This window comes from Carcharhinus amblyrhynchos, chromosome 3, assembly GCF_965287045.1.
Source record: "Carcharhinus amblyrhynchos chromosome 3, sCarAmb.v2.hapA, whole genome shotgun sequence".
In the NCBI taxonomy this organism is placed as follows: Eukaryota; Metazoa; Chordata; class Chondrichthyes; order Carcharhiniformes; family Carcharhinidae; genus Carcharhinus; species Carcharhinus amblyrhynchos.
This window is the reverse complement of record NC_137326.1, coordinates 59,820,378-59,845,909: the sequence shown is the minus strand read 5'-3', so window position 1 is coordinate 59,845,909 and position 25,532 is coordinate 59,820,378. Positions and strand designations below refer to the sequence as shown.

Here is a 25,532-nt window from a genome sequence, read left to right as displayed (position 1 = left end):
GCACTAAGCAACTCAAAATAGACTTACCTTGTGACCATATTCTGATCATAGATATGTTGTAAAGAGCCTATTCAGGGTGACTGCAATGTTCAGAAAATCAAGCCCGTGCATGTGCAATTGGTGTCCTGATGATTTAGTTGCAATTTTAGGGGACTGGTTGGCTGACCTTTCTCCGTAGTATCTCTGCCCATTCATACAAGCAACAAGCAGCCTAAGCAGAAGTAATTGAAGGCTATACTTGGGAAACAGCCACAACATTTGTCACTATTGTCTTTTTTCATAGCTAGAAAGCCCACTGCATGAGCACAGTTGTGACTTTAACTAGGCCCATGAATACGATTCAGGCAGTAATGGCTTGTCCAATCAGGGATCCCTGAATGTGTGCGTCATGTGGAGTATTAGGGTTACTGGCACTCTGGGTTTATACTCTGTACAAGGAAGTACCCGTTTGAGTGTTACTTACCATGTAAATAAATCTAAATTTAGTGAAGGGACACCAGCCTGAGAGGAGTTATTTCAGTGGTGACGAAGTAAAGCCTGACCCTGAAGGAACTCACTTGCAACAGTTCGCCTAAGTTAGGGTAAGTTATTTTTACGCATCATGCTTTTGTTTGGAAGCCTAGACTCGTTCGACCATGCTGTCAAGGATTGGGCCCAATTGTAGAATGCATGCATTACTTTATTTAGACAAACAACACAATGGCAGATGAAAATCAGTGGGTAATTCTAACTGCCTGTGGTGCTTCAGCACTTGCTCTCGTTCAGAGTTTAACTTTCCCTGAAGCACCCGATAAAACTTTTCAAGCATTGACTGAACCAGTTAGAGACAAGTATGACCCTAAGTCCAGTTTTTAGATGTTATGTTTTTACTTGACAATCCGAGAGCCAGGGAGTCTCTTACAGGTTTTGTAAGTAGGTTAAGATGGTTGGCAGAAGGATGTGAATATGGTTTAACCCTTAATGAGATACTTAGAGATGGTTTGGTTTGCAGGATCAATAATGTAACTATAATGGCTGTTACCTGAAACTCAACTGGACTTCAAACAGGTGCTACAGCTGGCCTTATCATTAGAAAATGCTGCAAGTCAGGCATATGGCTGGAATTTTACCGCCCCACCCACCACTGGAAGCAGAGCGCACAAGGGGCGGACAATGGAAAGGTCCATTGACTTCGGGCGTGATATTACGGTTTCAGGATGAGCTGGGCCATAAAATCCCACCCTCTGAGCTGCAAGGTATCCCAGTGGAAATAGACAACCATGCCAGTTTGACTGAATTCAGTGACCACCACTTGAGAACAGGCAATTACATGCCTCAATCAGAAAATACCCAGTTACCCTTAACTCCAGGTCACAATACAGCCCCAAAACAAAGCCAAACGTTGAACAAACAGTTACAAGTCCCTTCAGAATCCCATTGTAATTGTTGCCGATATGTGGAGTCAAAACAACAAAGGAGCCCTACAAGACTTAGATTTAGCAAAACAACTCATAGGTAGGTATTCAGGAAAGTTCACACCCTGAAAAGTCACCTACATCTGATGTGGAACAATTAAATTGCATTTTGATTCAAATTAGACCCAATCAAGATAAATGTGTGGTCAAATGGAGGTGCAGTAGTCATGGAGGTTGATGCTGTGCAGCCCTACCGGTGGTCAGAGAATTTGCTGTGGACTCTGGTCTTTAACTTTACTCAAGCCCTCATCAAGACTGAGAACCTACCCAGGAGAGCCTTTGTGAATTGTGGGTACAATCTCAGTCCCTGCCTTTTATGAAAGACAGCTGGTTTGATTACCAGTGATTGTAGTGAGGCCTCAGTGTCAAGCCTATTAGGGTAATATTGGTTGCAAGAGATCCGCCTAGATTGGCTCTAAATCTTCCAGCTGGAGAGTGGCAGTTATAGTGATGTCCTGTTTAAGTGTCCTTTCCAGGAGGTTCTCGGGACTATCAAAGGTGGCAAGGTGACCTTACATTTTGTCCAGGAAGCAATTCCATGATTTTGCAAAGCCTGCCAGTATCATTTGCCTTGGGGGAAGAGTTGAAGCAGAAATCTGAAGACTGGTAAGTGAAGACATCGTCAAACCAGTCCAATTTGTGGAATGGGCAGCTTCGGCCATACCAGTTTTGAAGCTGGATAAATCAGTCCGCCTTTGATTGGATTTTAAGCAAACTGTAAACTGTTTCTTGCAGCTAGATAAATACCCGATTGCTCAAGCTGGAGTCCCAGGCTAGCCACACAAACACCCACCAATTATGTCAAGGTCTACACAACTTGACAGGCTACAAGGTGAAGACGTGGAGAATTGCCAGCAATAGTGCATCCCTCCCCAACGGGCTTAACGCGTTCTATGCCTGTTCTGCGTAAGAGGTCAGTAAGAGGATGTCAACCATCCCAGAATCCTCAGTTGAAGTGGTATCTGTGGTCACCATCACAGACATCAGATCAACCTTCTTGAAAGTTAACCCACGGAAAGTGACTGGCGCGGATTCAGTACTCAGATGAGCACTCAGATCCTGCACAAACCAGCTGGCAGGGGTATTTTCAGACATCCTTACTTCAAGTTAAGGTCGCTGCCTGGTTCAAGAAGATAATCATCATCCCTGTACCTATGAAAATCCAGCCAGTGTGCCTTATTTACTACCGCCCATTGAGGCATCTGATATCTATCATCATGAAATGCTTTGAAAGGTAAGTTATGGCACGCATCAGCTCTGGTCACCCAAATTGCCTGGATCCACTACAGTTTGCCTATCACCACAACAGGTCCACAACAGATGCCATCTCACTGGCCCTACACTCAACCCTGGAACACCTATATAAAGGACACTTACGTCAGACTTTAACACCATTATCCCAACAAAATTCATCTCCAGACTCTGTGGCCTAGGGCTCGGCTCCTCCCTCTGCAACTGGACTCCCTAACCCATAGATTGCAATCAGTAAGGATAGGTAATGACACCTCTCCTCTGATCATCCTCAATACCGGTGCCCCACAAGGCTGTGTTCTCAGCCCCTTACTATACTTCATATACACTTATAACTGTGAGGCCAAATTCTGCTTCAACTCCATTTTCAAGTTTGCTGGTGACACCATCATAGTGGGTTGGATCTCAAACAATGATGAGATGGAGTACAGGAAAGAGGTAGAGGGTGGAATTTTACCAGATTTTTTCTAAGTATCCAGTTAGCATGAAAACGGGAAAGTTTCTGATCAATTTTTTGGGTGAGTTTTCATTCCCAATCTTAGGACTTAGCGAAAAAATAGACTAGACCATTTCTAATCTCTTGAGACACTGGGCAGGGCTTAACTCGCCAGACAGTCTGCAGCTTAGATCGGAGCCACAAACAGCAGATATGCAAAAAAAAGCTCCAAAACATCAGCTTTCCTGACAAAACACCCCCCGCCTCACTTCTAGACCAGATATAGCCTCCCCCTCCCCCCATCGGGGACTCCGTCTCCCAAAACTACCAACCTCCTTATCCCAACGTCCCTCCAGACCCTCTTGTGCGTGGCCTCTTCACCACCCCCCTGACCCAGATGTGCCATCAGATTTCACATGGCTCTTTCTGCCCCGTTGGAGAAGAATGCTCATAATCGCCGGGAGGAGGCGAAGACAGGGGGTGGTGTCCCTGATATCCAGATCCTCATCCCGTTTAAGGAGTGGATACTGGAGCTTGCAGGAGAGAAGGAGATCCAGACCATTAGCGACAGCCAGGTCGGACTTAAGCACAGAAGTGAGCACCTACCAATCCTCCACTTCTTAAAGGTGTCTGATGTGAGTTGCATGCAGGCCAGATTCCTGTCTCTCTCTTGCACTTAACCTTGTGTCCTGTGTTGCAGGAAGTAACACAGATGTGCCAGGGCCATCGGGTATCGCGGCTGCCCCTGCTGCTCCCACCCATCTACCCCATGACAGCTCGGAAGACTCCTCAGAGGAAGCCAATGACAGAACTTCTGAGGCTGGTACCAGTTTGTGTCAGCTTCCACTTAACAGTTCACCATCCAGAGACACTCACATCGGTGTGTTAAGTTAGTGGCGAGGCATCTGGGTCACTCTGGTGGTGCACAACACATCTGCTGATGTACATCAGGTGGAGGAGAGAACTTACAAGGCCTCTGCCATGCATGGGGCCTGCCGGAAGCGAGGACTCAGATGGTCCCAGGCTACATGCTGGGCTTCTGAGATCATTTCTCCCTTAGCTGCTAGAGATGCAGCAACAGAGCCAAGGAATGCAGGAAGAGGTGACAGCAACACTGGACCAACTGCGAGGCTGTCGGGAGGAATCCCAAAGCTTTCAGGTGGACCAGAAATTGCCTGTCTTGCATAGTTCCCAGGCCAGCACTGCAAGGGTGGCATTCGCAGTGGAAAGTCTGGGGCAGGGGATCCTCACCACGAGAGGCAATGGTCCAAGTGACAACCAAGTCACAGCAGGCCATGGCAGAGTCCCAGAGGGCTGTGGCTGTGGGCCTCAATAGGCTTCTCGAGATTCTGCGGCCCATGGCACAGATGCATCTGTGGCACCTGGAAGCCAGCCAGGGCCCTCAAGGCCCAGGTCCTCCAGAGGACAATCACCAAGGACATCACAGGCCACAGAGCGTGGCAGACAGCTGGCATCCTCTAGCTCCAATGTATATCCTGGAGAAACACTGAGACACAGTGGTAGGCCACATAAAGTTAAAAAGTCGTAGCAGCACTGAGATGACACAGGTGAAAAAGAACACCAGTTAGATAGAATATTTAGGCACTTCAAAGTCTCACTTTGACTTATATATTAACACTTATTTTGATGGCACTTTTATTGGCACCAATAAATGTTATTTCTCCCCACAGCTGTGACTAATATGTCACTGATTAGCCTCCAACAGGAAGGTACTTACCCCGACGTTTGCTGGAGAGACCTTGCATGTTGATGTCAGTGGGGGAGGGCCCTCAGGGCACCATAACTGTGAAAATCAAGGCACTCAAATCATTCACTGGCTGCAGCAGGTGGCATGCAGTGGCAGCAACTTACAACATCTGCCATGGCATCCCTAGACCCTGGGAGACACTCCCTCCCTAACCCCACCCAACCCAAGATGCAGCATGGGTATTTAGTGCTCCTTTACCCATCACCGAGATGTGGGCCCAGATGCCAGCATGCATGTGGAGCTCAGGTAGGAGTCAGAGTAGCAGAAGGGCATCATCACAAAGGCACATAGCATTCATCATCACCATCCTGCCTGCCATTTGCTAACACAGTGTACCCAGGCCCACTACTCTGGTGTTCAACACAGGCCCCTAGTTTCCAAAGCGCGTGATGGTCAGGGCCTCCCTTGCCATCCTTGCTGCCGTCAGCCTTCCAGCGCCTGAGTGATGTTGGTCGTCATCCTCCTCTTCCTCTTCCTCCTCCTGAGTGGCCTCCTCGCCAGCAACGCATGGTTGTTGACCTCCATCACCTCCTCCTCCAAAAAGGTCTCTCTGCTGATGTGGCAAGTTGTGCAGGGCACAGCAAATAGCCACAATGAGAGGACAATATCAAGCTATATTGGAGGACCCCGCCAGAGCAGTCCAGGTATCTGAACTACATTTTGAGGAGCCCTATGCTCCGCTCCACTATTGAACTGATGGTAACATTGGCCTTGTATGAGGTCTTAGTCTCAGGCCTCCAGATGATTGTCATCAGCCAAGTCCGAAGCAGGTACCCATTTCTCCCACGAGCCATCCCTGCATCCTGAACTCCTCCTCAAAGACCTCCAGGACACCTGAGTTCCTCAATATAAAGCTGTCTTACACACTGCCGGAGTGTCAGGCACAGACACGCATGCTATGCAGCTGATGATCACACACTAACTGCACATTAGTGGAATGGAAGCCCTTTCTGTTCACAAATCTGCTATGAATTTTCTCCAAGGCCTTGAGAGCGACATGGGTGCAGCCTAAGGCACCTGTACATTTGGTGTCCCCACATTGGCCACAAATCCTGCAGCCCAGTCTTCCTGCTAGGCCTGGCCCAGGTCAGATTTAATGTACTGACCAGTCTGGGCATACTGGGCATCCATGACCTCCTTCATACACTTGTAGACAGATTGTGAGATGCCACAATGGTCTCCACTGGCAGTTGGAAGGAAACAGGGGCATAAAAGAGTAAGTCAGCCATCACTTCCACAGTCACCAGGCGTGGGTGTTCCCCTGTGCCCCAGATGCCAAGTCCTGAAAGAAATTGCACAGGTTTCACACTGTCTCCTTTTGGAGCTAGAGCCATCGGCAGCAAGCGGTGTCTGACAGTTGGTGCGTGCAGAACTGCCAGAGTCTTCACTCCCTCCTTCTCTTGCACCACACCCCCAACCCACATGATAAATGGCGGTCACATTCTTTATCCAGCTACTGTCTCCCTCTCCTCTAGATATGGGCTGGGGCCTCCCATGCTTGCAATTCATCCTCTTGCTCCTTCTCCTCAGCTCCAGCAGCAACCAAAAGAACAGCAAGACTGATAGGTTGTACTGCAAAAGCCATTTCATCAATCTGGAGGGGGAGAGACAGATGGAAAAGTTAGAGAACTCACCCCCTAGACCAGCAACATGCACTCCCCATACCCCCTACGCAGACCCCAAGCAACACATAATCCCCATACCCCTCTGCTGCCTCACAACAACAAACACTCCCTAAATCCCCCCCACTATCACCCAGCAACACACGCTCCCCACACTCCACTCCCCCACAGTCCCTCACAATGGCAATACAGCACCCCCGCAGCCCCCAGAATGGTAACATAGAGGGCCCCCCACATCTTCCTCCCCATCCCCCCCAGATTGGCAACTCAGCCCCCCCCCACTTCCCCACACACAGCCAGACCCCATGCAGTGGTGGTCCCAGATAGTGTTGCCTGACAAGTCCTGAGGCTACACCACTGCCAGTTCTGAGAGTTTCCAGACCATCCCCCACCACCAACATTGATTGCTGCTGCTAGCTTCAGGACCCAGAGTCAACTCTAAAACCTGAGGTCAGTGCTCAGACCCGGGTCTGTGTTGAGAGGCCGAATTCGGACCCTGTGAGCAGCAACGGTACCCCTCACCCCTACACCGTCGGAAGCTCCCCCCCACCCGAAAGGGAACATGGCCATCATGAAATAACCCCCTGCTCTCTGCAGCACAGAGCCATTTGAAACCAGAAACCTACAATCTCACTCACCCTCACTATTCCAGCACCTGAAGCCAACTTTTATACAGGAGGGTTTTCCTCACCAGTTCCAGCTGCAGGAAATGTAGCCATTAAAGGCAGGTGAGCTGGGTCAATTGAGAGTGAAGCTTGCTAGTTGCATTATGATGAAATCAAGAAAATGCAAATTGATATTTTGGGCAGGTCTCACTCACGCTGACTTTTTCATGGCAAAATGGGAATGGGTGCAAAAACGGGAAAGAGCTATTATGACCTGCAACATATCCCCATATGGCATCGGGGCAGTATTGGCATATAGGTGGCCAAATGGAAAGCAATACCCAATTACATAAGCTTCCAGGACCTTGGAAATTGCAGAATACAAGTAAGGAAGAGTTGGTGATGATATCTGATATAAAGAAATTCCACCAGTACTTTTATCATAGATCATAGAATCCTACAGTGCAGAAAGAGGCCCTTTTGCCCATCGAGTCTGCACTGACCACAATACCACCCAGGCCCTACCCCCATATCCCTACATATTTTACCTGCAAATCCCTGTAACCTACACATCTCAGGACACTAAGGGACAATTTTAGCATGGCCAATCGACCTAACCTGCACATCTTTGGACTGTGGGAGGAAACCGGAGCACCCGGAGGAAACCCACGCAGACGTGGGGAGAATGTGCAAACTCCACACAGACAGCGACCCGAGCCAGGAATCGAACCCAGGTCCCTGGAACTGTGAAGCAGCAGTGCTAAACACTGTGCCACCATGCTGCCCAATATAGGTGGAAATTCATCATTATCATAGCCCGAAGCCTCTACAAGGCCTGCTAAGAGTGCCAACATGGTGCCACCATAGCCTCAACATGAATCCAGTGGTGGGCTTTAGTCCTGGCCACCTACGTTTACCAGTTGGAGCACTGTCCAGGAGTTGCTAACACAGATGCCTTGAGTTGGCTATCGTTAGAAGTCTGACAACACCAGGTTTAAGCTCAACCGATTTATTTGATAGTAAACTCACAAGCTTTCGAGGTTCCCCTCTTAGTCAGGTGAATGGAGAATTCTGGCCTCAGACAGTACATATAACAGCACAGACAGTTTACAGATTACTGATTAGAATGCGAATCTTTACACCTAACCTGCTATTCAAGTCTTAAAGTGGCTAACAATGTGAGTGGAAGGGAGTCTTCAACATATCATTGAGGAAGACGAACATCTCACCACAGCCATCTCCACACCCACACTTCTTGCCTTCAGACAACCGCACAACCTCAAACAGACCATTGTTCGCAGCAAACTACCCAGCCTTCATGAGGACAGTGACCACAATACCACACAACCCTGCCACAGCAACCTCAGCAAGACATGCCGGATCATCGACATGGATGACATCATCACACGTGAGAATACCATCCACCAGGTACACGGTACATACTCTTGCAACTCGGCCAAAGTTGTCTACCTAATACGTTGCAAGAAAGGATGTCCCGAAGCATGGTACATTGGGGAGACCATGCAGACCCTACGACAACGGATGAATGAACATCGCTTGACAATTACCAGGCAAGACTGTTCCCTTCCTGTTGGCAAACACTTCAGTGGTCACGGGCATTCGGCCTCTGACCTTCGGGTAAGCATTCTCTAAGTTGGCCTTCATTACACACGACAGCACAGAGTCGCTGAGCGGAAACTGATAGCCAAGTTCCGCACACATGAGGGCGGTCTCAACAGGGATCTTGGGTTTGTGTCGCACTATCTGTAACCCCCATGACTTGCCTGGGTTTGCAAAACCTCACTTGCTGTACTGTCTGGAGACAATACACAACTCTTTAACCTGTGCTTAGTGCTCCTTCCACTCACATTGTTAGCCATTTTAAGACTTGAATAGCAGGTTAGGTGTAAAGATTCACATGCTAATCAGTAATCTGTAAACTGTCTGAGCTGTTATACGTACAGTCTGAGGCCAGAACTCTCCATTCACCTGACGAAGAGGGGAACCTCGAAAGCTTGTGAGTTTACTATCAAATAAATCGGCTGGACTTAAACCTGGTGTTGTCAGACTTCTTACTGTATTTACCCCAGTCCAACGCCGGCACCTCCACATCTTGGCTACCGTTAGCAGAGAACCCACTGGTATTACCTCCAGTGCAAGAGACTGTATTGACAATAGTTTGGAAGCTTTCCTAGTGGCAGCAAGTAAAGTTCGATTGTGGACTCAAAAAGACCCAGTTCTTGCTAAATTGAAACAGCTAGTGCTGACAGGGGAAACCAAAAGGCTGTTACAGCCTGAATTATTCCACCCATATTAGAATCGGAAAGAGCAGCTGACCAAAGAAGTGGAATTCTGATATGGGAATAAAGAGCTGTCGTCCCAAGCCAGGGTCACCATCCCATCCTGGCTGAAGTTCAATATGGCCATCCAGGGGTGACCAAAATCAATATGCTCACAAAGAGCAATGTCTGGGCATGGATACGGACATTCGTGGGTCAGTGTCAGCAATGACAACAAAGCAAAAGTTCCCACCTTCAGCTCCTCTACACCCTTGGGAATGGCTGGCTTGGCCATGGACTTAGCTAAATGTTGATTATGCCAGTTCATTCATGGGCTCAATGTTCCTTGTAATTGTAGGTGTCCACTCCAAATGGATAGACTTACACTGGGTGGATTCATCGAATATGAGAATGACAATGGAGAAACTTCGTGCCTCCTTCACAACACATGGAAGCCTGGAGGTGCTGGTTTCCAATAATGGGCCGGCCTTTACCAGCCAGGAATTCATGACACATTAGGACCATATCATCCATCGTCCAGTGGCCTTGCGGAAAGAGCAAGCTTAAAGAAACAGGCTTCAGCATTTTGGACATCAGACTTTCCAGATTACTGTTCAACTACAGAACAACCCCCCCCCGCCATGCAACTATCAGAATAGCACCAGTCATGTTGCTCGTGGGTTGACGACTCCACACCAGGTTGAGCCAGATCTTCCTGCACTGGGGGAGGAGGGTGGAAAGACATCAAGAAGCCCAATGCCAACACCACAACAACATCTGCCATGAGAGACACTTAAAGATAGGTAATAATGTATTGTTAAAGAATCATGGGAATGGCCCTGAATGGTTACAAGCTATGGTTGACCAGAGAATAGGACCAGTTTTCAGTCTGTGTAAACACCTGAACCATTTGAAAGTTTTAAATTCTCAGGCTATTCAAGAACAAACAATGCCCAGCATGTCAGGAGACATGCTGGAAAGACTTCTGGGATCCACTGCCTCCTCTCTCCATTTCCCGTATCTGCAACCTCTGAGTTCAAATTGGACACAGTGGACATAGCGAGTTTACTCCCTTACTACCCGAAGAAAGGAATAAAACTGTGCCTCAGCGGTCTAGATGAAAGAGACAAGCACCAATTTGCTACACCCCGCTTACGTAAAATGCAGTGATTAAGGAACCGCATCCAGTGCTCAAATACCTCAAGAAGCCCTTGAGGTGAACAAACTGCTGAGGTTCCTTGGACCTCAAGAGGGGGGGATGCAATGACTTTAACAAAGTCCGTGATGGGGACCTCTAAGAATGTGAGCACAGATTAAGGCAGCAATGGCTTATCCAATCAGGGAGCCCTACATGTGTACATACTGTGGAGTGTCAGGGTTACTGGCACTCCTGGTTTATACTCTATACAAGGAAGTATCTGTCTGAGTGTTGCTTACTATGTAAATAATTTTAAATTTGGTGAAGGGTCAGCAGCCTCAGAGGAGTTGTTTCAGGCTCCTCTATTTGACTTTCCTTTTTTGTTTCAAGATTTTAAATTAGTAGCCATGAACAATAATGGCTGCCCTCTGTTCAGCCAACAGTTGTGCCTCAGAGTGTTTGGTCTTTCTGTTCTTAACTTTAAAAATGTCATTCTGTCCCTTTTCAACATGTTCTTCAATGAGTTTGACAGCAAGTTAATTGGAGGCATGTGATTGCCAGCTTTCACTCCCATATCCCTTCTTTGAAATTGCAGTACGTCAAGGCAACACCAGAAGGCTGAAGTGCCATTTAAGTGTTCTTTTTTCAAAGTGCGCCCACAACTGACCTTGTCCCCAGCAATGACGGAAAATGTAGTTCTTCTAGAATGAGCCTCCTGGATCCTCAAAATCAGTGTGGGCTGGTGTAGGCTCTGTCTCAGACCCTCCTCTCCTGACTTTCTCACTCTGCAAAGATGAGATTTCTGAATTCAAGTAATAGAGTCATAGAGGTTTACAGCATGGAAACAGGCCCTTCGGCTCAACTTGTCCATGCTGCCCTTTTTTTCTTAAACCCCTAAGCTAATCTCAATTGTCTGCATTTGGTCCATATCCCTTTATACCCATCTTACCCATGTAACTGTCTAAATGCTTTTTAAAAGACAAAATTGTACCCGCCTCTACTACTACCTCTGGCAGCTTGTTCCAGACACCCACCATCCTCTGTATGAAAAAAATGCCCCTCTGGACAATTTTGTATCTCTCCCCTCTCACCTTAAACCTATGCCCTCTAGTTTTAGACTCTTCTATCTTTGGAAGAAGATATTGACTATCTAGCTGATCTGTGCCCCTCATTTTTTTATAGACCTCTATAAGATCACCCCTCAGCCTTCTATGCTCCAAAGTAAAAAGTCCCAGTTGTACTACAGTGAAGAATTAGGAGCTTCCCTGTATTCATCAGGGTTATGTTTTGCACTGATTTCAAGGTGTCATTGCACGTAAGGAACAGGTCACTGCAGGTGCAGCAGGTAATTACGAACTCAAGTATAAAGTGGGCCTTTATTGCAAGGGGGATAGAGTTTAGCAATCTTGCTGCAACTGTACAGGGCATTGATGAAGCCAAGCATAGAATATAGTATTGTGTACAATTTTAGTCATCTAATTGCATTGGAAGCAATTCATGGAAGGTTCATTAGGCTGATTCCAAAGAAGCATCAAATCCCTACAGTGCAGAAAGAGGCTGTCTAGCCCATCAAGTCAGTACTGACTCTCCAAAAGAGCATCTCATATAGGCCCTCCCCTCCACCCTATCCTCATAATCCTGAGCATTTATCATGGCTAATCCAACTGAACTGCACAAATCTGGATGCCAGAGCACCTGGAGAAAATCCACGCAGGAACTGGGAGAATGTGCAAACTCCATATAGTCACCCATGGCGCTGTGAGACAACAATGCTAACCACTGTGCCACCATGCCTCCCATTGTGCATCCTTACCGCTCATCCTAGGGATTCCTGGAATGAGGGGTTGGTCTTATGAAGAAATGTTGCACCCATATTCATTAGATTTTAAAATAATGAGTGGTGATCTTATTTAAAGATATAAGATTTTGAGGAGACTTGACAGGACTAGATGCTGAGAGAATGTTCCCTCTTGTGAGGAAACCTTGAACTTGGGACCACAGTTTCAAGGTAACTGGGGAATCTCCCATTTAAAGATGAGAAGGGAATTATTCTCTCAGAGGATTGTTAATGTTTAGAATTCTCTTCCCCATTGAGCAGTGGAGGTGAGATCATTGAATATATTCTAAGCTGTTAGATAGGTCTATGATTGACAAGGGAACCAGGCAGGGACAGGCAGGAAAATCGAGATAAGACTGCAATCAGATGATCTAATTTAATGGTAGAATGGCTTACTCCTGCTCCTATTTCTTATGTTCTTATGTTCTCCTATTCCTCTGTTCTTGTAAGGACGGATGTTATCCAATGACTCAAAAAAAGGCCCTCCTCACGTGCAGTACCGACGCCCATATGGTTGTGCAGTGCTGAGTATGATGGATGTCCTGCCATCAATTGCCGAACTCCGAGAGGAAAAAGATTTTGTGCTGAAAGTTTACACGTAAGTGAATTTTGTTTCATATTACTGCAAGATTGACTTAAAGCCTATACTCGCCCAGGAAATCACAGGATTCTCATTGTGATAAAGAATGTCTCTCATGTTCTACACAAGGCCTCGTAGTTGTGTACGCCAGATTGGATAGGTTAAAAAGTGCTTTCCTGTCATTTGTTATTAGTTTGTTTATAACCAGATATAATTCTTCTGAGTTGTTTAGCATGTGGTTATTCAGTTTTCATGAAATGTTTATCATTATCTGTCAGAAAATATAAAGCATAGAATGTTTTTCTTATCTGTTCATGGAAAATGGGTATTCCTGTTCAGGTTAGTATTTGTTGCCCATCCCTAATTGACCTTGACAAAGTGATGGTGAACCGCCTTCTTCAACTGCTGCAGCCATTGTGACATATGTGTACCCACAAAACTGTTCAGGAAGAAGTTTCAGGAATTTGAAGTAACAGAAACAATAAAGGAACATAGGAAATAAGTGGTCCATTTGACCCCTGAAGTCTGCTCTGCTAATCAGCTAGATCATGGCTGACCTTCTATCCCAATGCTATTTTCCTGCACTATGCATATATTTAGAAAGCTGTTCAGCTTTGTCCTGAATGTACTCAATGACTGAATCTCCACAGCTCTTTGGGGTAGAGAATTCAAAGATTCACCTCCTTCTGGGTGAAGATATTCCTCCTTGTCTCACTCTTAAATGGCCTACCAATTATTCTGTGTCCCCTGATTCTAGAATACCTGTCCCCATCCCAGGCGGGAGAAATATTCTATTGAGCTCTGTAAGAATATTTTGATGTGATCACCTCACATACCTCTAAACTCTAGAGAATATCAGCCCAGTCTCCTCAATCATTTTTCATGGACAATCCCACCATCCCAACTAAAAGTGTACACAAATGTGGTCTCACCAAGCTATATACAATTGCAGCAAGACTTCTTTCTTCTTCAAATCCTCTTGGAATAAAGGCAGCATACCAATTGCCTTCGTAATTTCTTGCTGCACCCACATGTTCGCTTTCAGTGACTTAGGGACAAAGAGTCAAGATCCCTTTGTACAGTAACTCTTCAAATCTCATTTAAAAAATACTCAGCTGCACTTCTGGTTTTCGTACCAAAGTGGATAACTTCACGATCTTACACATTATATTTGATCTGCTATTTCTTGCCTGTCAAAATCCTCTTGCAGCCTCTTTGCATCCTAATCACAATTCACATTCCCAATTATTTTGTGTCATCAACAAAGTTATGGCAGTATAGTTCCAAGTTCAGTGGTGTGTGATTTTGGGAGGGGAGCTTTCAGGTTGCGGTATTCCCATGTGCCTGCTGCCATTGTTCTTCTGTGTGGTAGAGGTCAGAGGGTATGGAAGGTGCTGTTAAAGGAGGATTGGTAGGTTTCTGCAGTGCATATGATATGGTACACAATCTAAGTGTGAAACCTTCGTATTAAAATATTAGATTGCCAGATAATTTAAATTAACTTTTATTAAGAAGATTAAACTTACAATATGCAAATAATTTATTTGGTTAGAGCAATTCACTAGCATCACAAACGTGCACTCTCCAAAATTCTGGTAGACTGCGATTACTTCTGAAAAGGGCAATGTGGTCAATTATTGGCATTTGTATTCCTATCTGATATCTCATTATTGCTCTTCTTTCAGAAATATCAAAACTATGTTATTCATGTGGTGCATGGCCAGTTAAAGTAGCCATGTGATGACCGCTTGAAGATTGGTGAATAAGTCAGAAGTTGCTGCCATGTTTTGTGAAGTCATTTCACTGCTTGTGCTAGTGGCTCATACGATGCAGTGGCGTGAACACACAGAAAATAGTCACAAAGCTGAGCACCAAGACCAAGTCCTTATTAGGTGGAACCTGTGGAGTGGCTTGTGTGTTGAATACTGATTCACCATGTACCTTCTAGAGAGAGCTGGTTGATTTCTATCTGGTTAGCTAGAATCTCACCCACGCAAGCAGATTGGCAAGGGTGGGGAGTAAATCAAATGACATGGCATTATGTATCATTGATCTGCAACCTCCTTACAATTTTAACAGCAGTAGAATAGGCATTGGACAACTTATCTTCCCTTAGACCATTTGAGGCTCTTAAGTGGCAATTCAATAGCTACCTGGACCATGTTCTGCCACTGTTTGTATTTTATCACCGGGAAGGTTACCCATGCCACAAAGACCCTGGTGGCCTCAGTGTAGGCACAAGGGGTTAAGAGAATAGACCCTTCTGTTCAGGCGCCCTGTGCCCAATGTTGGCTGTCCTCAAAGGTGATCACTGCCACTGTTTGATTTAACCCATTTCCTGATTGCAGTTCCCCAACTACCTTGTCAGGACCTGCCTCACTGGCCCCAACAAAACCGCTCAACTTAACATGCAATCTGACCGACTTGGTGCTCCTGGTGGGGTACTGACTGCAGTCCAATCAATGGCCACTACTCTCGCTGGTGTTATTGAAACTGGAAAGTGCCAGCCATCTGACTGACTGTCAGCTGTCGGAGACAGAGGCGGAGTGATCTTACTATCTCCTCACATCTGTTTTTCGGCAACGTGAGGTCACAAAAATCAGGAGCATTTGGACGAACAGGATGGTGCCCATTTTGCTCCCATTCCCATTGTACCAAAAAAAAGGCATGAAGTAGAACTCGCCCAAAATGCGAGACATCAATTTGCAGGCTTTTGTATGCAATATAATTTACAGGATTCAATTGCAATTGAGGTAATTGAGGTAAGGGAGGCCTAACAACCTTGTTCATGGCAAATGCAACTGGCGAGTGAAACAGCTGCTCTATGGGTGAGCGAGGAATTAGGCTGTTCTGTCCATAGGGCTCCATTATGTAGGGGAGGGGTAATGTTGTGTTTTGGACCAGGGAGGCCTGAACATATGTTGGGGGTTGGGAGTCAAGTGCCCTCCAGGGGCTCTTAGCGATGACCAAGGTTGTAGCACTGGCCTTGGGTCTTGGGATACAATAAGCAAGATAGGCCACCTGTTTTTCCTACCTAGTGTTTTTCCATGTTCAAAATAATTTGCAAAGTTTAGCTTGCTGTTTTGCCAGCTCTGTGAAATCCTCTATCAAGAGTTAGCAATATTGATATTGTATTGAAGCAAAAAAAAGTTACAACAGTGCTGGAAGAGCAGCCTAGATTGGGTCAGACTTCAATACCAGTTGCCGCGGACCCTAAATGCACAATAATTCAGAGAATAGAATCATAGAATCCCTACAGAGCAGAAAAAGTCCATTCGGCCCATAAACCTGCACCGACAATAATCCTACTCAGCCCCTAATCCCGTAACCCCATGTGTTTACCCTGCTAATCCCGCTGACACTAACGATCAATTTAGCATAACCAATGCACCTAACTCACACATCTTTGGACTGTGGGAGGAAACCAGAGCACCCAGAGGAAACCCATGCAGACATGATGTACATGATATACAGTGCTTTGTGACCTTGCAACATGACAGGGGTTTTAAAGTGCACGTATCGCTCACTACTCATTCTGCTTCCTATACTTGCATGTACAGTAATGCAGAATCCATTAACGCAGCAGTACTTCATTTATTATTGAGTTCCACAGAAAATTTTGTAAACGTTACTACATATTGCACAAAGTATCATATTTATATTTACTACAGACATATTTAAAAATAAGCCATTGATTATAGAATTTGATTTCAGTGAGTTAAAATGTTAAAATATTGCTCAGAAAGAACAAAGAAGAAGAAAGTCTTGCATTTGTTTAGTGCTTTTCAAGACATCATTTGTTCACTTCACACACACCATTTTGACAAGTTTATGAACTTCTGCCGAATAACATTGCAAAGCCAAAAGCAGCCAAGATAAATGTAATGAGTTAACGTTAGTCGGAGAGAAAAGCAGTACTTCTTCAGGGAGGCATTCCTGAAAGAGAAGTGACAGTGAGTTAACGCATAATGCAATGAAGCTTTCTTCCAAATTCAGACCTGTGGGTTGTGACTGCCCAAGGGTTCATCCAATTCATTAAAAAATGCAACGCATCTTTAACTGTCTAGGAGATTGCATATTTATGATAAATTTAAGGAAGTTTATTTTGTTAACTGCACTGTTGAAAATAAATAGTTGATTTCTAAATCATAAGAGGCAAACAAACTAAAAAGTAATTATATTTGACTATTATGAATACTAAATTCATGTGCACCTGAGGTCCCTTTTGTGCAATTGTAGGAAAGAGCTTGAACCGGGTTGATTTTGACTGATTCAAAGAAAGAAATAAAACAAGGACTTGTATTTATATGAAAAAGGGGGTCAGTTAGCTCAGTTGGTTGGTTGGCTGGTTCGTAATGCAAAGCGATGCCAACAGTGCAGGTTCAATTCTTCAACCAGGTGTGATTATCCATGAAAGCCCTGCCTTCTCAACCTTGCCTCGTGCCTGAGGTGTAATGACAGTCAGGTTAAATCACCACCAGTCAGTTCTCTGTTTCAGAGGAGAGAGCTGCCAGTGGTCCTCTGAGACTATGATGACTTTCATTTATGTGGAACCTTCCATGCCTTCAGGGCATCGCAAAGTGCTTTACAGTCGATGAAGTACTTTAGAAATGTAGGGCTCTGTTATAAAGTTAGAAACATGGCAGCCAGTTTGCACATAGCAAACCCCATAAACAACAATTTGAAAATGACCAGATAACCTGTTTTTGTGATGTTAAATGAGGGATAAATATTGGACATGAAGATACATTTTTGCACCTCTCTGCCTCTCATGCAGATACTACCATGTCTTGCTCCTGCATCCCTCAGCTCAGCATATAATCATCTGACAAGAACAGCCTCAATACTGTTATCCAGAAACATGGACTTTTTAAAATTCTTCTTTGTACTGGCTTGGACATTAAACAAAATGAAACATATCACCTGTCTTGTGCCCCATACTCCTTAGTTTATCTACTTCGCTGCTTTAGTGTAGAGATTGGTGAAAGGGGTTGCTAAGGCTTCCAGGAGGTTCATTTCTCATCTAGATCAAAAGTCACTGAAGAGAATTGTAGAAGCTTTAATTTTTGTTATTATTTTGGAACTGCTAGTGTAGATTATGTTTGCCTCCTGACTTTATCTTGTATGTAATTCTTCTATTTACAATAAATGTGGTTAATTGTTATAACCTGAATTCTTGTCTATCAACATGGAGTTTTCTGCCTCTTGAGAGATGTGGTGGATATGCTGTACTATTTCCAGGATATGTCCTAATATCACAAGAGATTTTGTTTGCTCTGCAACAATGTTATCCCAGACACTTAAATGTAAATCTGCGCCTGTGCTTAGTTGTGGAATTTGTTTGCATGGGATAAGAGTATGGAGTATAACGTTAGAAGCCAATTATTTAGTACTCTGCCTTTGTGTGTTTGACCCAATATCCTGAGATTGAGATTGAGGGGTTATTTTACATTGTAGTCTGAGACTGATCCAACAATTTTACTGTCGTAGTCAGATGGATTCCATAAGCAGTTTGACTAGTTGTGCAATCATCTGCACATCAGTTGAACTTCTATTATTGGAAATTAGCCAACTATTCCAGCAATAAGATGCTGATGAATGGAGCTCAATGGGTGCATTTAAGTGTGAACACTGAACTTTGATTATCTAATTAAAATAAAGTGTCAGTGGGAACTTTGCCAAATCTGCAGGTGTGGTGTAGCTGATGGTTTTAACTGGTCTTAAAAAATGCGCTGTTCCAGTTTTTTAATGCCCAATTGAGTGTTTGATGCTAAGCAGATTTCCACTGCTGATATGATTTTGATAATCATATTAACATGCTCTTTTCCATGGGTTGAGTAGATGACTCACAATTATCACTGATCACTCTGAAAGACAATTTCCATACTGACCTCCCAAGGTGATTGAGGGATTTCACACATCTCTTTTTCTCTCCGCCTAGATAGGTGATTGATGTCACAGTGGGGACCATTTTGGGAACAGTGACCATAATTCTATAAATTTCAAGATACTTGTAGAAAAGGATAAACATTGTCCCAGAATGAAAGTATTAAACTGCGAGAAGGCTAACTATGACAGTATTAGACAGGAGCTAGGGAACGTAGACTAGGGGTGGCTGTTTGAGGGTAAATTCACATACAATAAATGGGAGTCTTTTACAAGTCAGTTGTAAACAATTCAGGACAAGTGCGTTCCTGTAAAAATGAACAATGAAGATGGCAAGATTCAGACCCTGGATGACAAGAGAGATTGTGAGCTTAGTGAAAAAGAAGAAGGAGGCAAGCGTAAATTTCAGGAAGTTGAAAATGAATAAGGCTCTTGAGGAATACAAAGATAGCAGGAAAGAGCTTAAATGGGGACTTTAGAGGGCAAAAGACGGCCATGAAATGTCCTTGGCAAGCAGGGTTAAAGAGAATCCCAAGGCTTTCTATGCACAGGAGAAAGAGGATAGCTAAGGAAAGGATAGGTCCAGTCAAGGATAGTGGAGGGAATTTGTGTGTGGAGCCAGATGAGGTAGGTGAGGTCCTTAACAAGTACTTTGCATCAGTATTCACAAAGGAGAAGGATATGGCCTCCCCCAGTCCACATTCCCTAGTTCCCATCTAATACTGTCATAGTAACAGGCAACGGAGTGTGGCAACTAGGGAAATTTCAAAGTAACTTCATTGCTGTGTCAATGTAAACCGACTTGTGACTAATACATAAACTTTACTTTAAACTTTAGTCTCACTTTACTTTAGTTAACCCCTCCCCCCATTTAGTACTTTCACTCTGGGACTACTTCTATTCTTTTCTACAAGTATCTTGAAATTTATAGAATTGAGATTAGTGTTCCCAAAATGGTCCCTCACGGAGAAACCAATCACGTGTCCAGGCTTGCTTCCCAGGACCAAATCTAAAATAGTCCCTTCCCATAAAAAGGAGGAAGTTGACACTGTAGGACATGTTGAAGCAAAAAGGGAAGAGATATTGGAGGTTTTAAAAAATATTAAGGTGGACAAGTCCTCAGGGTCAGATAGGGTGTACCCCAGGATACTGAGAGAGGCAAGAGAAGAAATTGCTGAGGCCCTGGCCAAAATCTTTGTATCTTCTTTAGCTACAGGTGAGGTACCAGAGGACTGGACAGTAGCTAACATTGTTCCTCTGTTTAAGAAGGGCAGAAGAGACAATCTGGGAAATTACATCAGCGTTGGAGAAATTATTTGAGAAGACTCTTGGGGACAAGCTGTATTCACATCTGAAAGAGAATAGGCTTATTAGCACCAGGCAACATGGTTTTGTGAAGGGTAGGTCATGCCTCACAAACTTGATTGAATTCTCTGAGGAAGTGACAAGAAAATTTGACCAGGGCAGGGCAGTGGATGTTGTAAAAATGGACTTTAGTAAAGCCTTCAATAAGGTTTCTCAAGACAGGCTGATACAGAAGGTGAAGTCATATGTGATCCGAGGGGAACTGATAAGACAGATACAAAACTGGCTTGGGCATAGAAAGCAGAGAGTAGCAACAGAAGGGTACTTTTCTAACTGGAGGTCTGTGACAAGTGGTGTTCACACAGATCAGTGCTGGGTCCTCTGTTGTTTGTAATATATATAAGTGATTTGAAGGAAAACGTAGAGGGTCTGATTAGTAAATTTGCAGATGATACAAAAATTGGGGAGTAGCGGATAGCGAGGAGGACCATCAGAGGATACAACAGGATATAAATCAGCTGGAGACCTAGGCCGAAAGATGGTGATAGAATTTAACCCAGACAAGTGTGAGGTGATCCGATTTGGAAGGTCTACTGCAGAAAGAAAGTGTACAGTGAATGATGGAGCCCTTAGAAATATTAGCATATAGAGGGATTTAGACATGCAGATCCAGAATTCCCTGAAGGTGGCAACTCAGGTGGACAGGGTGGGCAAGAAGGCATATGGCATGCTGGCCTTCATTGGTTGGGACATTGAGTACAGGGACTGTAGGCCGCATTTGGAGTATTGTGTACAATTCTGGTTGCCACACTACCGAAAGGATGTTAATGCATTCTAAAGTGTGCAGAGAGATTTACCTGGTTGTTGCCTGGTTTGGAGGACATAGATTATGAGAAAAGGTTGAGCAAACTTGGATTGTTTTCATTGGAGCATTGGAGAATGAGTGGGGGACCTGGTAGAAGTTTACAAGATTATGACCGTGTTGGACAGAGTGGATAAAGTCTTTTTCCCAGGGTTGAAGGATCAATTACCGGGGGCATAGGTTGAAAGTGAGAGGGGTAAAGTTTAAAAGAGATGTAAGGGCAAGTGTGCACACGCTGGAACGCACTGCCAAAGGAGGTGGTGGAAGCAGATTCTATAACAACTTCAAGAGGCATCTGGTTAGATACATGAATAGACAGACTATAGAGGGATATGGACCATGCAGAGGAAAGAAAATATTAGATTAGAGAGGCGTCTGTATTGGCACCAACTTAGTGGGCCGAAGAGCCTGTTTCTGTGCTATAACTGTTCTTTGCTCTTGGCTGACCGAGGGGTTTCACTGATCTCTGTCTCTCTCTTTTCCTCTGTCTACCTTTCTTTATGAAAGAGGAGTTTCATTGAGCCCCCTGTCTTTTCTGTATGTAAGAACAGAGGTGTTTTATTGATCTCAATCTCATGTTCTCTCTTTCTCTGTAACTGAGGGGTTTCATCGTTCCTCTTTTCTGACTAAAAAGCTTCACCGATCTCACTCTTTCCTTCTCTGTGACTGACAAGGTTTGCTGATGTCTTTATTTGACTGAGATGTTTGACTTAAGAAAAAAGAAGTGAACAAGATTTTTTCTTTAAGAAACAGGCATAGGTATTGAATTTTATGCTTTTAGGTGAACCTGACTGCCCATTGTATTCCTACTGTTAACATAACTTTTGTATTTCCCCATGGATGTTGGCCACCTCAAGATAAACAGTAGGCACTTTTCCAGCTTACTCCATGGCAAATATGGGACCTCAAATCTTATGCACATAACTGAACTGAAAACAGTTAAATTGCAAAACACAATTAGCTAACAATCTGTGTCACTCACCACAGCAGTACATTGTAGTAGAATTCTATATATGGGGAGAGAAATGTGATTAAGTAAGTCCATTGACATTTTGACTGTTCTCTTAAATGCCAAATCATGGCAATTCCAACAATGGAGTAAAAAGAATGGCTATTAAACAAGTTAATGCATTTCCACTAGGCAATATGCTTATCTTATTTATTAAAAGTTGCAAAAAGTAAACCTTTGCAAGACGACAGCAGCCATACTTCAGAAAGATCCCATGAGAAAAGTTAAAACATTTTTAAAACAGCTGTTTAGCAGCTCATTTGTTATATGTAACTTCTTTGCGCAAAACAAAAAATAGAATGAAAGCCTGTGATTGTGATTCTTAGAAATATTTTTCTTATCTTAAATTTTCTTCCTCTTTTATGTACAAAAATTAGTTATATCCCTTTATGTATAAAGTTATATATAGGTTACTGGGGGCATGGATTGAAAGTGAGATGGGTAAAGTTTAAAAGAGATGTAAGGGCAAGTGTTGCACACAGAGGATGGTGAATGCCAGGAACACGCTGCCAGAGGAGGTGTTGGAAGCAGATTCTATAACAACATTCAAGAGGCATCTGGATAGATACATGAATAGACAGGGAATAGAGGGATATGGACCATGCAGAGGAAAGAAAATATTAGAATAGAGAGGTGTCTGTATCGGTCATGGGAAAAAGACTGACTATCCACGCTATCCACGCTATATAATCTTGTAAACCTCTATCAGGTTCCCCCCTCATCCTCCAATGCTCCAATGAAAACAATCCAAGTTTGTTCAACCTTTCCTAATAGTTCATATCCTCCAAACCAGGCAACGTCCTGCTAAACCTCTCTGCATCCTTCACTATGCATTAACATTCTTCCAGTAGTGTTGTGACCAGAATTGTACACAATACTCCAAATGCGGCCTAACTGGGTTATAACCCTTCAGCTCTTCTCTCTATCATCAGAGAAGAAAGGAAATTTATTTTTCTAAAATGTTGACACATTTTCTAAAAAGCTAACCCTTCACTTTACTAGGTACATTGAAGATCCATTAGGAATCTAAGTGAGGGTACTTGAAAAGAGAATGTTGCCAGAGAAAGACAGCAAAGACCCATTCAATTACCTTGGACAGCTACATCAGATTTTATAGTAGCATAAAAGTAAAACTTAAAGTTGAAAATACATCTGATGGAAGCTATCACTTCAGCTGGAATATTATGACATAAATATATGGTGATGCATTTGGATCAGCAGAGGCAGAATTGCAAGCTCTTTGAAGATAAGATAGTAATTTAAGAGAGTGTCAAGACAAATTTTTAAAATGATGATAATGATGCCCATTTGAATGGACTGAGCCCAGTACCAAATAACACGGGACAGTAGGGTATTGTAAGGAATTACAAATGCGATAAATAAATCAATAGCAAAAGAGTCAAGTTGTAGCAAAATGGGAAGATTTATTGATTTATTTATTAAAGATAACGTAAGCAAGCCATAATATGCTGAAGGAAACTAACATTTGCACTATGATGCCATATGGGTGTGCCATTATTTTCTGAATCTGTATTCTTTGAACTTATGAATTTAGACTCATGCTGTTAAGCTCAGTTTAAATGGCACTGTATATGGCCAAATAGATGATGTAGCCTTGGAATCCCCTCTTGGTCCAATGCTCACTAACATTTTCATCAGCTTCCATGAAGAATACATTTTTGATGCAATGAGTCCATGCATATTTCCAATAGATGATCGGTTCACAATCTTTGAATCTGCAGCTGCATGTAAGGATTTTCTCACAGATCTTACTATGCTCCGTTCCAGTCACAGGTCTACTTTTGAAATGGAGCAGTTTAACATGCTCCCTTTACTCAACATGTCAGTTCAGAAAACCACTATATACCTTCTTCAGTCAGTACACATATTAGGATTTGTATGGTGCCACGTGTTCTAAGATTCACCTTATCAGCAATCTTGTAAGTAAGGCCCTAGCCATTTACCCGTCTTTCAAGATTGCCACAGAAGTAGAACACTTCAAAGGTATTCACCGAATAGTGGCAATTCTGATCGGATCGTTGTTCACATTGTATGGAAAAATTTTCAAATGGGCCAAAGCTCAGCACTTATGGAGCTGACAAGCCTGCCTTAAATTATCATGGAAAGGCAGTATCTCAAATGATAGGTTAAGGAAGCCATTTCTCACGTCTAATGAGCAGTGGCTAGGCAAGTGGTATTTTCCAGTAACAGGAAGCTGTGTCAGTTCAAAAAGAGTTCACTCTACCACAAACTTGAGCAACGTCATATCTGAATTTCAATGTTGGTATGACGCCAGGTACATCCCAGCAATTAGGAACAGCAAAGGGAGGAAGACGCTGGTGGGTGTCGTCTATAGGCCCCCGAATAATGATCTGGAGGTGGGGCGGGCTGTTAACGCGCAAATAAGTGCGGCATGCAGGAATGGGACGGCCGTAGTTATGGGGGATTTCAATCTACAATAGATTGGTCGACCCATGTTGGACGCGGTGGGCTCGAGGAGGAGTTCTTGGAATGCTGCCGGGATAGTTTCCTGGAACAGTGTGTGTTGGAGCCGACGAGGGAGCGAGCTATCTTGGATCTGGTGTTATGTAATGAGGCGGGTAGAATTAGGGACCTTGCGGTGAAGGATCCTCTTGGGGAGAGTGATCATTGTATGGTGGAGTTTCTGGTGCAGATGGAGGAGGAGAAAGTGGGTTCACGGACACGCGTCCTTTGTTTGAACAGAGGGGAGTACGTAGGATGAGAGAAGAATTGGCGAATGTGGACTGGGGGAGCGCGTTGGAAGGTAGGTCTGCTGAGGAGCAGTGGAGGATCTTTAAGGAGATCTTTCTTGGTGCTCAGCAGAAATTTATTCCGATGGTCAAAAAGGACCGTAGGAGGAGAGGTAATAAGCCGTGGATAACGAAGGAGGTGAAGGAAAGTGTTAAATTAAAAGCGGAGGCGTTTAGAGTAGCTAAGAGTAGTGGGCAAGAAGAGGATTGGGAGAGGTTTAAATGTCAACAAAGATTGACAAAGAAGTTGATAAAGAAGGGTAGGAGAAACTATGAAGCTGGGCTAGCGCTTAATATAAAAAAGGATAGCAAGAGTTTTTATAAATATATAAAAAGGAAGAGGCTGGCTAGGGTGAACGTTGGTCCCTTAGAGGATGAGAAGGGGGACTTAGTGGTAGGGGATGGGGATATGGCTGAGGTCTGGAATAACTTTTTTGTTTCTGTCTTCACAGAGGAGGACGTGAATAATTTGCCGGGTGTTAGAGATGGAAAGGTGGTAGGACTGGAGGGTCTTAATGACATTACTGTTACTCGAGAGGCGGTGCTCGACAGACTGGAGAGGCTGATTGTGGACAAGTCGCCAGGACCGGATGGAATGCATCCGAGGGTTCTGAAAGAAATGGCGGAGGTGATAGTGGATGCCTTGGTGGTTATTTTCCAGATGTCGCTGGATTCTGGGGAAGTGCCGGAAGATTGGAAAACGGCTAATGTTACGCCGTTGTTTAAGAA

The 25,532-nt window shown here is 44.1% G+C and overlaps 1 protein-coding gene across 5 annotated transcripts in view; it reads left to right on the top strand.

The window, feature by feature from the left end:
* Nucleotides 1-25,532, top strand: part of dock3 (dedicator of cytokinesis 3) — a 965,674-nt gene that overhangs the window by 508,404 nt on the left and 431,738 nt on the right. For all 5 annotated transcript variants that reach the window (XM_080184500.1, XM_080184509.1, XM_080184492.1 and 2 more), the window contains exon 12: nt 12,841-12,988. In XM_080184500.1, the coding sequence (XP_080040626.1) occupies nt 12,841-12,988 (148 nt within the window). The remainder of the gene's footprint in view (nt 1-12,840; nt 12,989-25,532) is intronic.